The sequence below is a fragment of the Ovis aries genome, chromosome 3 (assembly GCF_016772045.2).
Source record: "Ovis aries strain OAR_USU_Benz2616 breed Rambouillet chromosome 3, ARS-UI_Ramb_v3.0, whole genome shotgun sequence".
In the NCBI taxonomy this organism is placed as follows: Eukaryota; Metazoa; Chordata; class Mammalia; order Artiodactyla; family Bovidae; genus Ovis; species Ovis aries.
Window position 1 is genome coordinate 212,675,461 of NC_056056.1, and position 14,269 is coordinate 212,689,729.

General features: G+C 51.0%; 2 protein-coding genes and 1 long non-coding RNA gene across 9 annotated transcripts in view; 1 reads left to right on the plus strand and 2 right to left on the minus strand.

The window, feature by feature from the left end:
• The window catches only part of TEAD4 (TEA domain transcription factor 4), a 66,060-nt gene extending 65,227 nt beyond the window's left edge, over positions 1-833 (minus strand). For all 5 annotated transcript variants that reach the window (XM_060413478.1, XM_042247645.2, XM_060413477.1 and 2 more), the window contains exon 1: positions 216-833. In XM_060413478.1, the coding sequence (XP_060269461.1) occupies positions 216-486 (271 nt within the window). In that variant the 5' untranslated portion in view covers positions 487-833. The remainder of the gene's footprint in view (positions 1-215) is intronic.
• On the plus strand, positions 25-8,950 carry LOC132659496 (uncharacterized). The gene is made up of 2 exons (XR_009600019.1): positions 25-1,506; positions 5,262-8,950. It is a non-coding gene; the product is annotated as an uncharacterized LOC132659496 (long non-coding RNA).
• Positions 8,951-9,810: 860 nt separating this feature from the next.
• TULP3 (TUB like protein 3) overlaps positions 9,811-14,269 on the minus strand; it is a 30,312-nt gene continuing 25,853 nt past the window's right edge. For all 3 annotated transcript variants that reach the window (XM_027968003.2, XM_027968001.2, XM_027968002.3), the window contains exons 9-11: positions 12,887-12,985; positions 12,254-12,425; positions 9,811-11,706 (exon numbers count right to left, since the gene is read on the minus strand). In XM_027968003.2, coding sequence (XP_027823804.1) covers positions 11,573-11,706; positions 12,254-12,425; positions 12,887-12,985 — 405 coding nt within the window. In that variant the 3' untranslated portion in view covers positions 9,811-11,572. The remainder of the gene's footprint in view (positions 11,707-12,253; positions 12,426-12,886; positions 12,986-14,269) is intronic.

Genomic DNA, 14,269 nt, shown 5'->3' on the forward strand with positions numbered 1-14,269 from the left:
GACGGGAAAGCACGGGCGATCCCTATTCCTGGCGGGGTGAGTCAACGGGAGAGGAAGGGAGCTGGGGGAACAGAGCGCGCGCGGGAGGGCGGAAGGGAGGGAAGCGGGAGAACGGAGACGGGAGAGGGGGACAGCGGGCCCGGCGCGCAGGTCCCAGGCGGGAAGGAAAGAGCGCCCGCGGCGCGACCGAGGGGCGCGGCGTCCGGGCCACTCACCTGGGGGATGCGGCAGCGCGGCGGAGCCGGGAGCTGCGGGTTCTCCCCGCCCCCGGCCTCGGGTTTGAAAGGAGGAAGCCTGGAATGCGCGGAATGAGGGCTGGAATGAGATGCGCGCGGTCGAGGGCGGGAGCTGGAGGGAGTGGCGGCCCAGCCCCGGGCCCTCGGGGAGGAGACTGGGACGCGGGGAGGGGCCGCGGGCTGGGCGGGCCGGGGGCGGCCGCGGGGACCCTCGGCTGTGACCTCGGCATCCGGCTCCGGCCGGGGCCATCGCCCGGCACACGTGCTTCCCCTTTGATCTCAGCCCCGACTCTCCTCCTCCTCCCCGGCCCGGGTTCCCGCCCCTGCCGGCCAGTCCCCCGCTCTCTGCCGAGGCCGGAACCCTTCCTCCCGACCCTGCGGGCCGGGCTCTGGCTTCGCGCCCGGCCTCCTGCTCGCCTCTCCCTCCGCGCCGGCCCCGAAAGGGCGGGCGTCCAGCGCGCGGACAGCTGCGCCCTTCTTCCCTACGGGGCCCATCCACCTGGGACCCCGCTCCGGGGCCCAGGACGCAGGAGCTCCGCGAGCCCACAGGTGCCCTCCCCGCAGAGTCTTTCGGCCGCTCCCCTCCGCCCGGCTCCGGCCTGCATCGCGGTCATCGCTGAGAGCCGCGCACGAGGGGACCGGATGCCAGTATGACGGGCGTGTGGCGTGGCCGGAGACGCGTCTAACCCTGATCCTGCGTCTGTCACTCGCCCACCGGACACTGTGGAACAGCGAAGGAGAAGACCTCAGCACCTGCCCTCTCAGAGCTTATCATTGAGCTGGGAAGACTCGATCTATTGTGGAGCATCGCCAGAAAGTGGGGAGTCTGCGTCTTAAATACGCCAGGATGGATTTAGCGATTGGGTTTGTTTTCTGGAGTTTTGTTTTTGTTTTTAAGTCTTCAAAAGATACTAGCTTGACACAGGGTGCAATCACAGACCTCAGTCACCCTTCTTGCTGGGAGGTTGAAACCAGAGGACTTTTATCTTTTTCCAAAACTCAGGTCCAACCTCCCTGGAGCCTTATTGCTTAACCCTGTGCTGTAGTGGGTGTCCAGATCTTACCTCCCTTACCAAACAGAAACTCCCTTAGAGACAGACTAAATGATCGATTTATCTTATCTTTCAGCCAGCTCCGGCTTGGTGCCTGGGATAGATAAGTGTATAATAAATATTAAGTTAAAAATGAAAAAGCAGAAAGCTACTGCCACAGATCCTGAAAAGAAAGTGCTACAAATGCTGAAGTGACTTCCAAGAGAGATGTTCCAGTGGTGTGTGTTTTTAATAATTTTATTTCTCCAATTTTGGCTGTGCTGGGTCCGCTGCATGCTTTTGTCTACTAACTGCGAGCAGGGGCTGCTCTCTAGTTGCAGTGTGCAGGCTTCTCATTGCAGTGGCTTCCCTTGGTGCAGAGCACGAGCTCTAGGGCTCAGTAGTTGTGGGGTCCGGGCTCTAGAGCACAGGCTTAGTAGTTGTGGCACAAAGGCTTAGTTTCTCCGCAGCATGTGGGATCTTCCCAGGTCAGGGATGGAACTCCTGTCTCCTGCATTGATAGGCAAACTACCGCTGAGCCACAGGGAAGCGCCCAGTGGCCTTTTGAGCATCACAGCATCGCTGACAAAGTATTGAGTCTCTTGAGGTGGAGATTTTGAAGGAAGCAGGTCTCATTTGCATATAAATTCTGGTCTGTTTGTTAACTAATGCAACACATCAGGGCTTGGTCACAGCTTGTCCACATGAGACATGTCTACAGCTCAGGACAACAGGCAGGCATTCAGTTCAGTTCAGTTCAGTTCAGTCGCTCAGTCGTGTCCAACTGTTTGCGACCCCATGAATCGCAGCACGCCAGGCCTCCCTGTCCATCACCAACTCCCGGAGTTCACTCAGATTCACGTCCATCGAGTCCGTGATGCCATCCAGCCATCTCATCCTCTGTCGTCCCCTTCTCCTCCTGCCCCCAATCCCTCCCAGCATCACAGTCTTTTCCAATGAGTCAACTCTTCGCATGAGGTGGCCAAAGTACTGGAGTTTCAGCTTTAGCATCATTCCCTCCAAAGAAATCCCAGGGTTGCTCTCCTTCAGAATGGACTGGTTGGATCTCCTTGCAGTCCAAGGGACTCTCAGTGAGGCACAAATGGTGAGCACTGGCTACTTAGTATAATAACCATTTGTTGAGTGACTGTGAGCTTTGAGCCCCATAGAGGAACCCAAGGGAAGGCTCAGAAAATCCAAGCTATAGAGGTGACTAGCGGAGGAGCCTGGTTGGCTGCAGTCCATGGGGTCATGAAGAGTCAGACATGACTGAGCGACTTCCCTTTCACTTTTCACTTTCATGCATTGGAGAAGGAAATGGCAACCCACTCCAGTGTTCTTGCCTGGAGAATCCCAGCGACAGGGGAGCCTGGTGGGCTGCCATCTATGGGGTCACACACGACTGAAGTGACTTAGCAGCAGCAGCAGCAGCAGCAGTGACCTAGATCTTGAAGGATAAATGAGAGTTTGCTGAATTGAGTCTGGAAGACTCAGGAAGGCTGGTGGTCTGTACTTGGGTTCGGGGGTTGGGGAGCGTGAGGGGACGGTGGGAGGAGGGAGGAGGTTAGGAAAAGTCTGGTAAACAGGAGTGGCTGCAGAACAGAAGGCAGGGAGGATGGATTGCAACAGCAGTGTCAGCTGTGTTGTTTGACATTGTTTCCTTTAATGTTTTTAATTAAAAAAATTATTTTTTAATTTTTAAAGTTTTTTCAACCCACATTATGTGTGCTCAGTTGCTTCGGTTGTGTCTGACTCTTTGCGATCCTGTGGACTGAAGCCCACCAGGCTTCTCTGTCCATGGGATTCTCTAGGCAAGAATACTGGAGCGCATTGCCGTGCCCTCCTCCAGGGGATCTTCCTGACCCAGGGATCGAACTAGTGTCTCCTGGGTCTCCTGCATTGCAGGCAGATTCTTTACTGCTGAGCCACTGTGTTAATAAATTTTTTCAAACCATACTATGGTCATAGTTAAATTATCCATGTGATACTGTGTTAAACAAACTCAGCCACATCCATGTGATAGTATTCTTTAAATAAGATTTTTTAAAATAAACCCGACAAACGTTCTTGATATAATAAGTGGAAAAGCGGATTTAAAAAAAAAAAATAGTGTATATAGGATGATCCTGGGGTTTTTTTAATTTTTTATTTTATATTGGCGTATATAGCTGATTTACAGTGTTATATCCTGTTTTTAAAAAATAAATTGAAAGGTATTTTTGAGTGATTATCTCTGATAGGTTGACGATTAAGGGGCTTTCTTAGTCGTTTTGTTATTATTTATAACAAACGTACTTCTTTTATAATGGGGGGTTGTGAGTGAGATGTGACTGGAACTATATGTCTAAGTGAAAAAAAGTGAATGTGAAAGTCACTCTGTCTTGTCCCGACTCTTTGCAACCCCGTGAACTGTATGTAGCCTACCAGGCTCCTCTGTCCATGGGATTCTCTAGGCAGGAATACTGAAGTGGGCTGCCATTCCCTTCTCCAGGGGCATCTTCCTGACCCAGGGATTGAACCTGGCTCTCCTGCATTGGGAATGTGGAGTGTTAGCCACTTTATCATATGTCTAACCCTGCTGTAATTTTTCCATATCTTAAAAAAAAAAAAAAAAAAAAAACCATGACTGGATTTAATAGCCTAATACGAAGCTGACCAGGGCAGAATCAAGAGAAGATTATTGCCTAGTCTTTAGGTCAGAGGAAGATGCACTACTTTAGAGATGCCCCTAAAGCATGCCCCCTCACCCTCGGCTTAAAAGTGGGATGCTGCTGACTTGGTGGTAGAGTGTGAGTGCTGTGACTCTGGGTCCTTTGCTTTTTTAAAAGTGTTTAGTTATTCGTCTGCACCCAGTCTTTGGTGCAGCACACGGATCTTTAGTCGTGGCATGTAGGATCTAGTTCTCTGACCAGGGGTCGAACCCGGGCCCCCTGCGTTGGGAGCAGGGAGTCTTAGCCACTGGACTCCCAGGGCAGTCCCCAGCCACTATCCTGTATTTCCTTTTGCTTTTTTCCCTTAAGAAGACTCTTCATTCCATACCGTCTTCACTGCATCGTGTATTGAAGGGCGAAACAGTCCAACTTTTATCAAAGCTGCAAGCTTTCTTTTCCTCTATAGAATAAAAGCAGTCTGTAATTTGAAAAGCATAGTATTAGTCCTGTTTTCTCTTTATCAAAGAGAAATGTGGATAGGCTAGACTCCAGGTCTACCTTGGAGGACAGTATGTGCCGGGAGCTGACTTGTGCTTCCTCCCCCCATCCCCAACCCCCAGCCCATCTGTTGAACTCCTAATCCTCAGTACATCAGAATGGGATTGGATATGGAGACATCTTTAAAGAGGTGATTAAGTTAGAACGAGGTCTCTAGGTTGGCCTAATCCAACTTGCCTGGATCAGGGCCCTTCCTAATCTTCTTTGTAAAAAGAGATTAGGATGAAGACTTCTCACAGAGGAAGGACCATGTGAGGACATGGAGAGAGGATCCATCTCTAAGCCAAGGAGAGGGGCCTCAGGAGAAACCAAGCCTGCCTACACCTTGACCTTAAACTTGCATCCTCCACAACCGTGAGGGATAAATTTCTGTGTAAGCCACCCCATCTGTGGTACTTTGTTACAGCAGCCCATGCAAATGAATGCGGTATCCAGACTGAAACGGGACGCTTGTTGTCTGGAGCCCAGAGGTGAAGCTTTCTCACCTCTGGTTACAGTTCTTGACAGAAATTTTTCTGAGAGTCCCAGAGGATCGTTAGGATCCAATATTCGGGAGCTTCCTGGAAAAAAACTCAGAAGGGAGGAAAGGCTTCCTCCAGCCTTACTGTTAAAGAGTTTCATTTTCAGTGACTCTGATATTTTGGCAACGAAAGGCAACAGAAGTCACGTATTATGTGGTTACTGGGGAGTTTGAACAATAACAGTTCAGCCGAGACTAATTATGACCCTGGGGACACTTAGGCGTCCGAACCTGTCTCCTGTCACACGGGTTTCCATCCCACCAGGACGGAGCATGGATACGGTCCTTGGCACTGTACCAGGTAGACACCAGTGATGCACAGATGTCAGCCCTTGCCTGCACGCTGCCGACATTCTACTGGGGGAGCTAGACAAGCGCCGCTTCCACTGAGAGGACACCTGGTGAGCAGAGGTTACATTTTCGGAACCTGAGGTTGAATTTCTGTGGACCCACATTCTCCGACAGAACATTTTAGAATGATGAAGGGTTCTTTATCCACACTGTCCAGTATGGTAGGTGCCAGCCACATATGGCTACTGAGCCCTTGAAATGTAACTAGTTGACTAAATTTTAATTTGAATAGTTCCATGGGACTAGCAGTGACAGAGAGCACAGCTGGGCGCCATCCAAAAGGAGCCGCTCAACCAGCAGGTAGATGAGACCTGCGGAGCAAAGGGGAGAACTTGGGACTGTGGGAGATGCCAAGCGCAATAATGCCAGGGGAGTTAGTGAGTTACTTATTACAGTAAATAACAGGTCCCTGCAGCACTGTATATACTTAAAACACACTGATACAATTTCTCAGTGCTCAAACTGTACATGCATGGGGGACTATGTAAAAGCATTACGGTACTTCCCGGAGTGAATGAAATACTGTAGCCTAAAAACAGGCACATGCACATCTGAGAGACACTGCAGCCTCAGTCCCAGACCACCACAATGAGGCAGCTATCAAAATAAAGTGAGCCACACAAATGCGGGGCTTTCTCAGTACATACGGCAAAATTTATGTTTATACTATACAGTAGCCTGGTAACCACGCTGTGCAACAGCATTGCTATGTCTAGAAAACAATGCTCATACTTTGATTTTAAAATATTTTATTGTTAAATGATAATCGGCATCTGACAACACAAGGTTGCCACAAAACTTCAATTTGTGTAAAACACACACACACACACAAAAACAGTGTCAACAGATCATAATAAAGCAGTAAAATAAGGTATGCCTCTATAAGGAAGGATTGTATTTATTGATATGGAAACATCTCCAGGATATATTAAATGAAAAAAAGCAAGTTACTGAACCAAAGCCTGAGGATGGGAAAGATTGAAGGCAGGAGGATAAGGGGGCAGAAGGACAGAAAATGAGATGGTTGGATGGCATCACCGGCTGGATGAACATGAGTCGGAGCAAACTCCAGGAGTTGGTGATGGACAAGGAAGCCCGACATGCTGCAGTCCGTGGGGTGGCTAAGAGTCGGACACGACTGAGCGACTAAACTGAACTGGACTGAACCAAGTATGTATTACGCTACCTTTTGTGCACAAAGATTGGGAGATTACAAATACATTTTTATTTTTGCATGAAGAAACACTGGAAAGATACCCTGGAAACTAAAATTGGTCAACTGTGAGAGTACGACAGGGCGAGAGAAACAGAGTAAGGGGACAGGTATGGGAGGAGGCTTTAACTGTATAAACACTTTTTGAACCACATGAAATCATCAGTATTTAAAATTTGTATCCATATGTGACACAGGATAACATAAGACTGACCAAAGGCAAAATCGGGACGTGTTTCTAAGGGCACCCTTCTGTCTTACCCTGATTGAGTCCACACTAGGCATGCATCAGCACCCCAGAAATTCCGTCTAGACCCACTCTTCCAAGCTTGACCCAAGTCCCAGCCCCCTCTGCCTGTCACCCTTCTTTCCTCTCAGAACAGCCTTCCTTGCTGACTTCCCTGCCCCCAGACTATGGAAGAAAGGGAACTACTGATTATTCTTGGAGTCTCTGAAAATCACAAGGGACGGAATCTAGGTGGATAGTACTTAACCAGACGTTAAAACCCCGAGGTTTGAGAGCCACTAGATTACACCACCATGTGTAATAAAAAGTTGGAACAGACCAGGAAAGTCCCACTTCCACCCTTGCCCCCACCAGGTCTGCCCTCCACGTGGCTCACTCTTCTTGCGCCCAGGCTCCTGGGTCTCAGCTTGGCCCCATGCATGGGAGAGTGGACCTGATAGACAGAAGGACTCGGCAGAGCCAGAGAAGACCACGGAGGCCTACTTCGTATTTGAAATATTTCAGAAACTTGCATTAATCTCAGGGCTTTTTTTTTTTTTTTTTGGCATGGGCTGTTCCTTCCAATAGGAGAAAGTGAAAGTGTTAGTTGCTCGGTTGTTTTCGACTCTTTGCGACCCCATGAACTGTAGCCTGCCAGGCTCCTCTGTCCATGGAATTTTCCAGGTAAGAATACTGAGAGAGGGGTACAAAGTCAGGAAGGCAAGGTAAGCTCAGGCCTGAGACCACAATAAGAATGTTTATCTCCCTAGTTAAGTCATGCTGTTTTCCTTTCCTTGGGCCATAGTCCCTGGAAAACTTTATGAGCATTTATAAACCATTTTGTGTAACTGCATGGCTAAAAAAAAAAGTCAACTGAGACGCATTATTCTGTTTGTAAAAAGACACTAGTAAAAATGAGAACATTGATATCTGCCTAGGCATTTGGTGCTGGAGCCCCGGCGTTCTGCCTGGAGTCCATCCACTGTCTACCGTCCAGAAACACTACTGTCCCTAGAGCTTCTAGCGCTGTGTTGATGCTGAAGCACAGAGTGCCTAGTACAATACAGCAGCACAGGACGACAGGGTCTGGGCCTCGGACTCTGTGTTCCCTACTGCACTTGTAACATGCCCCCTGGGTCAGCAGGTGGTGCTAGGGAGCTGCCCACAGTTTAGGGAGGTGCTGTTGCTCAGACTCTTTGCAGCCCCCTGGACTGTTAACCCACCAGGCTACTTTGTCCATGTTTGCCATTACTCCAGGGCATCTTCCCGACCAGGGATGGAGGGATGGAACCCATGTCTCTTGTCTGAACTGGCAGGCAGATTCTTTACCACTAGCACCACCTGGGAAGCCCGGTGGCTTAGAAGGGCTTGCCTGAAAACTTCACGGGCAGTGCCCCGCCCCCCAAGCTGGGAAGAGCCATGAGACTTAGAGAACACACACTGACTAAGACAGCTAGCTGATAGGGCGGGGGGAAAGGGGCAGACTAGCTCACGTGCCCTTGGCCAAGAGATGTGTGAAGCCAGACATGCAGAGGGGGGCTGGAGGCTGAGGGGGGGCAGTTCTCAACATCCAAGGGTTTTCTCTGGGAACAGTTGTGGCCAGTGGTTGGGAAGCGGCTTCCTCAGTTGCAAGGTCACGCCCTTCCCCAGGTGTGCTCCCCTCAGTCCAGTCTCCCCTCCCCAGGTTTCTCCAGCTACAAACAGTGGAACAGCCAACAGCAGCTGTGCAGGAGGGAGAACCAGAGCACATGGCTGAAAATACGCTGTGGGGTCTTGGGTGACTGTGGGTGTGGGCAGGGAGGACTGGGTTCACGTGAGGACAGGAAATCCTATGTTAATAACTCTAACTCCTCAATCTACAGGAGAGGCAAATCCCTGGCAGAAGAACCAGAACCCAGGGCCTCTGCCCGATTTGACCGTTGCTTTATTTCTGTACCCATGTTGCTATCTAAAGGCAGGGAACTGATCCTTGTTCATTTCTCTCTCTCACCCAACCTTCCACTCAAAAAGAGCCTTGTGTAGAGGGACGGAATGGGGTGGGAGGTGGGAGGTTCAAGTGAGAGTGAACATATGTATACCTATGGCTGATTCATGCTGATGAATATGACGGAAACCAACACGATATTGTAAAGAAATTATCCTGCAATTTAAAATGAATTTTAAAGAGCCTTTTGCAGGCTTATTCAGATGTTTGAAAATCACCTGCTGATATCTTTCATATCAATGACCACTGATATTATTCTTGGCTATTGAAAAGTGTATAAAAAAAAAAGTGTATAACCTTTTGGCAAAAAAATCAAGTGAAAAAGAAAACCCAAGCTGTACACATCAGACTGACCCCAGCCCTCACCGTGATGTGACTCTTCCCACTTCTTCCACGGGACTCATCCCGTGACCCTAACAGCAGGAAGGCCTCGCCAGGACTTGTGAACATACTCCTTTTAACTTGTCTGTAGAAGGAAGCCTTAAATGTGACCACTGAGAACTGAGAGTCCCTTCATTCTGTTTTATTCTGCTGGGAAATCAGGAAGGTGACCCAGGAAGCTGACGGGTGCAGGCACCACCCTCTGGGCCCCCTCAGTCTCAGCCCATCATCTTGCCCTCTGGGGCCCCCTCAGTCTCAGCTCCCTCGTCTTGCCCCCTGGGGCCCCCTCAGTCTCAGCTCCCTCGTCTTGCCCCCTGGGGCCCCCTCAGTCTCAGCTCCATCGTCTTGCCCTCTGGGGCCCCCTCAGTCTCAGCTCCCTCGTCTTGCCCCCTGGGGCCCCCGTCTCAGTCTTAGCCTCATCATCTGCCCCCTGGGGTCCCTGTCTCAGGCTCAGCTCCATCGCCTGTCCAGGAAACGCCGTGTCGTGCATGTGATGAGTCCTCAGACTCCTGCTCTCCTGTGATGGAAACTCACAGTGAGACTCACTTGGCTTCAAAGAACTGACTAGTTCACGGCTGTAGCAATGAAACTATCACAACAGATGTGATGGAAGGAGCCATGCGAGGGATGGGGGGTCTGAAAGAATGGCAACACTCACATTTTTATAGAAATCATTTTTATTTCTGAAGCATACAAAAGTATAAATATGTAAAACTGATCACCTGCACACTTGAGCAGGAAGGACAGGAGGCTGGGGTGTGTCTGCGCCAGAGTTGGGGCAAGAGGCAGGTCAGATCAGCCACCCACCAGGTCCCTCCCCAGACACTTCATATCCCCTGCTGGAGGCAAGCGAGCAGCCTCAGGAGAGGCCAGCGGGGGAAGGGCACCTGAGGACCGAGGCACTTGAGGGACACAGCCTGAGATGACCGCCAGGTCAGGACAGAGCAGTGGACATGCGGGGGGTGAGCCATGGGTCAGCTCACCCCCAGTCTCTTTCCTTCCACTGCTGTTCGATGTGGAGCAGGGACAGGAAGCAGGGACAGAAAGGACATCCACATAAGGAAACAGAAGGAGCAACAGAGGCTGCCGCCCAACACCAGGCTAGCAGACAGGCCTGGGGGTGACCGACGGCAACATGGAGCTCATGGCGCTCCTGAGTCAGGATGTGGGTGCCCGAGCAGGCCGTAAACCGGCAGCAGAGCCATGCAATTTGTTGGGAGAGGCTAATAATCTGAACAAAATAGCAGAACGCTTACAATCTGCGAGCAGAAGCGACAGGACGTGACCTGGCTGGGGGAGCCAGGCCTTGGGGCTAACGACACTTGCGTTGAGAAGAGAGGCCTGAGTGGCCTCGCCCTGGACGGTGACAATGGCAGGTTTACACACCCACACGGTTCTCTCCCTCCCATGGGGCGGCAGGTGTGTCTGCACTAATGGCTCCACGGTAACCCATCGAGGGAGGTGCTCGGGGCTGAGAAGGTGAAGGCCACGTCAAAGCTTCTCATCCATGACCTGACCAGGTCAGGTCCCCTCTTAAGTCCACGCTTCCAGCCTAAACCACGATTAAGACAATTTGTAAATTTCTCACATCACTAATCACAAATTGGACCACAGCCACCTTGACTGAGACAGGAGCCAGTTGGCCAGCCTTGAGGGAAGAGGGGATCACGATCAGGTGACCCCTGAGCCCCCAAGTGGAGCGGCTGGCTCTGGGGAATGGGCGCCGCACTCCCCCACCCCACCCCTGCCCCCTGACAAAAGACAGCAGGGAGCGAGCACTTCTCCCGGGGCCCCTCCCCCGTGGGTGAGGCAGGTGTTGGGTGGACTTGGAATGACCACTGATGGTAAATGATACTCTGCAAACCTCTGTGGGCAGGACACAGCAAAGGCTATGTCGCAGCAGACAAGGCCTCAGCTGCGACCTGCACTCCTGGAGGCAGTCGTCCCCCAGGTGCTCTCGTGACCACAGGCCCATTATGGAAGACCGCCAGGCCCAGGGCAGTACAGAGACCCTGGAAACTGGGGACGGTCACATCTCCATGGATGAACCGGCCATTTTCAGAAAAAGTCTGCAGACCTGGAGACTGAAGGTCACTGAGGGAACTATCCCTCTCTAAGAAGGTCTGCAGGAAAGGGAAGTCAAGCTGATTCTGGCTGCAAATTTCCAAAAATGAGACTCTGATGGCTGGACGATAACGTCAGATCACTTCTGTGCTCTGCGAAACCTCTTACCCGAGTTGAGCCATGATCCCTGACCAGGGCTGTGTGACCAGGGAGTGGGGGTGTACAAACATATATGTGCACGCACATGTATGTGAATCCACACACATCTATACACACACTTCCAGGGACCACTCCACAGGGGCAGCCTCTTGCTCTGGGTGTCCTGGGGCGAGAGCGCCCTGCTCCGGCTGCTCGGCCTCACTCGCAGGCCAGCTTGCTGTCAAAGCTGGAGAGTCCGATGGCAAAGGCCTGGAGCGCGCAGAGCGGGTAGTTGTAGTCCAGCGTGAACACGTCGTCGGCCACGCGTCCAAACTGCATGATTATGTAGTCAGCTGGAAGCAGAGGGCAGGCACATCAGTGGGGGAGGTGCTTCTACCTGGAAGGGCCCACTTTAGATACGGAGACAAACCTTCCACACAGGCCAGCAATCCCAGCTCTCTAAAATGGGAATCCCTCAGCAGGATGGAAAGAGGCGTGACCAAGAGTGCCCGCTCCCTGCCACCACAGGCTCTACTATGATCCACTCCGCTCCGGGGAAGAAGGCTGCCCAGGGCAGGGCCAGAGGAGGGGACGGCGATGAGGAACCTGCCGGGCGCAGCACAAGCTCCGTGGGCCCGACTGGACTCGCCCAGAATCTTCACTGAGGAAGGGAAGGTCTGTGCCCCTGCTTCGCACGCTGCCTCCCCCGGATGTCTCTGTCTCACTTCTGCCCTCCACACAGCGACTCAGAGGTCCCAACTGTACAATGCAGCTCTGCCTTTCCAAAGAAACCATTTCTTTCTTTCCTAAACCACTCTTTCCTGAGTGCAACTTCCTACCAAACAAGGCAAATGCTCATTTCCGAATCTCGCCAGAATACCCTTCTCCCTGGGGGCTTACGGTCGTTGTCGTGGACGATCTGGAAGTTCTTCACAGACGCCTGAGTGACCCGGCCGTGGAAGTTCAGGACGTAGGACTGGGTGTCATCGTTCCAGACCGGGGACTTGTTGTGCAGCTCAATCAAGTTCTCCATGGCTTTGTTCTGCCACTTTGAAAGCAAGCTCTCGTGGTCCTGCAGGCAAGGGGTCTGTGCTGAGGGCCAGGGGAGACCACCCCTCCTCTACCCTGTACAGGGACGGGCAGAGGAGGAGCCTATTTTCTCCATTTCAGAAAATAGAACAGAAAGTCAAAGATTAAGCCAGGTATCTGGATTCTTAGAGAATCATCAGCAGTTCTTTTTGCAGAGTTAAGCGGCTGCCATCAACTGCATGAGCAAGTGCCGGTGCCCGGGGCTCTGGAGCGACAGCTCTCTGAAGCAGAGGGGCCGGTCGCACACTGGGCTCTGGTGGAAGCAGGAGTCTGTTCTACGGACTTTGTCTGCATCACGGTCTTATTTTTAGGGTCCTCTGATGATTAAATATGTATACCTACGGCTGATTCATGCTGATATATGGCAGAAACCAACGCAATATTATAAAGCGATTATCCTTCAATTAAAAATAAAGACATTAAAAACAAATACACTCTACTTACATTTCGTGGCTGAAAAGGAATCCGTTCATGATTCATATTCATCCCAGGGATGATCACAGACATTTTCCTCGGGCCTTTAAATCCAAGAACATTTGTCTCCTAGAAGAGAGGGAAATAAGCAGGAACTAGAAACAGAAAAGAAAAAGCGACAACATTCTTAACACAAGACTCTGCTGGGCACGCGCAACGTCCACAAGGTGGAGAGCACTAAAAACCATTCACTTACTTCACTGTAGTTAAACAAAGAGATGGGGAATCAAGACCAGGAAAATAATACTGTTTCCTCTTTTTAACCTACTTTGAACATTTGAATTTAAAGCAGATTCTATTATCTAGAAACCTTACTCTTCTTTAGCCTGACGTGAAATTTAAGACAATTTGAGCAAACTGCCCAGTTTTATCATCATCAATAAATATCTATTTCCCAACTAAGGACATGGCACTATATGATATACAGGGAGAATTACAGTTTAACTAAGGCCTATACTTGGAAGTAAAAAATTAAAATGCCTATCAAGCCAAGCAGATTATACATGAATAAGTACATTAAATATGTGGATGTGTATATATTTACATACATATATACATGCATATTAAAGTCATGCATAGTTAAAATATTTAATTGATTCTGAAGCTAAGAGAAAACATACCATAGGTTATAAAGGGTTAAGTCAAATGATTCTCAGTCACACAGATAAAATCTCATGGGAATCAAGTGATGAGATTAATTCCAACTGAAGAAAAGCTGAGACTCTAGGATCAAAGCAACAACTGAGTCGCATTAATTCCTTCTCGCTTCTCTGACTCTGCATGCCCTCTACACGGCGGGTCCAGGTTTGTGCGGAAATAGCAGTGAGCGGGAGTTTACAAAGTGGTCAGAGAAGGATCAGAAGCATGACGAGGGTAGCTCACAGGCTGCGAGAGGAATCGAGGAGAGCCGAGGGGAGCGTCAAGCATGTCCTGTGTGGGGAGAGGCCCCTCTGCAGACCCTGGTGGGCAGGCAGGAGGGGGCGGGCAGGTTTGGGGCGGAGGGAGGGGGCGGCCAGAGAGGAAGGCTGCGGCAGCTCGAGGGGCAGGGAGCGTGCTGCCAGGGGGGCCAGAGGGTGAGGCGGAAGGTCCGGGCTGGACTCTAGATTCGGTGGGGAGCAGCCTGAGAGGCCGCGGAGCGGAAGGACGTCGTCTGCTGGAGCAGGGCCGCTTGGCAGCAGCGACCCACAGCAAGCCAGCTTGGAGACGATGGAAGGAGGGACCAGCTCCCAAGTCACTGTCACCTCCAGCCAGTGTGTCAGCGGGAACGCAGTGAGCACTCACACCACCACGGCACAGGGGAGGGACAAGAGCAGAGGAGACAGGGCCTGCCGGAACAGTAAATACACTGGACTT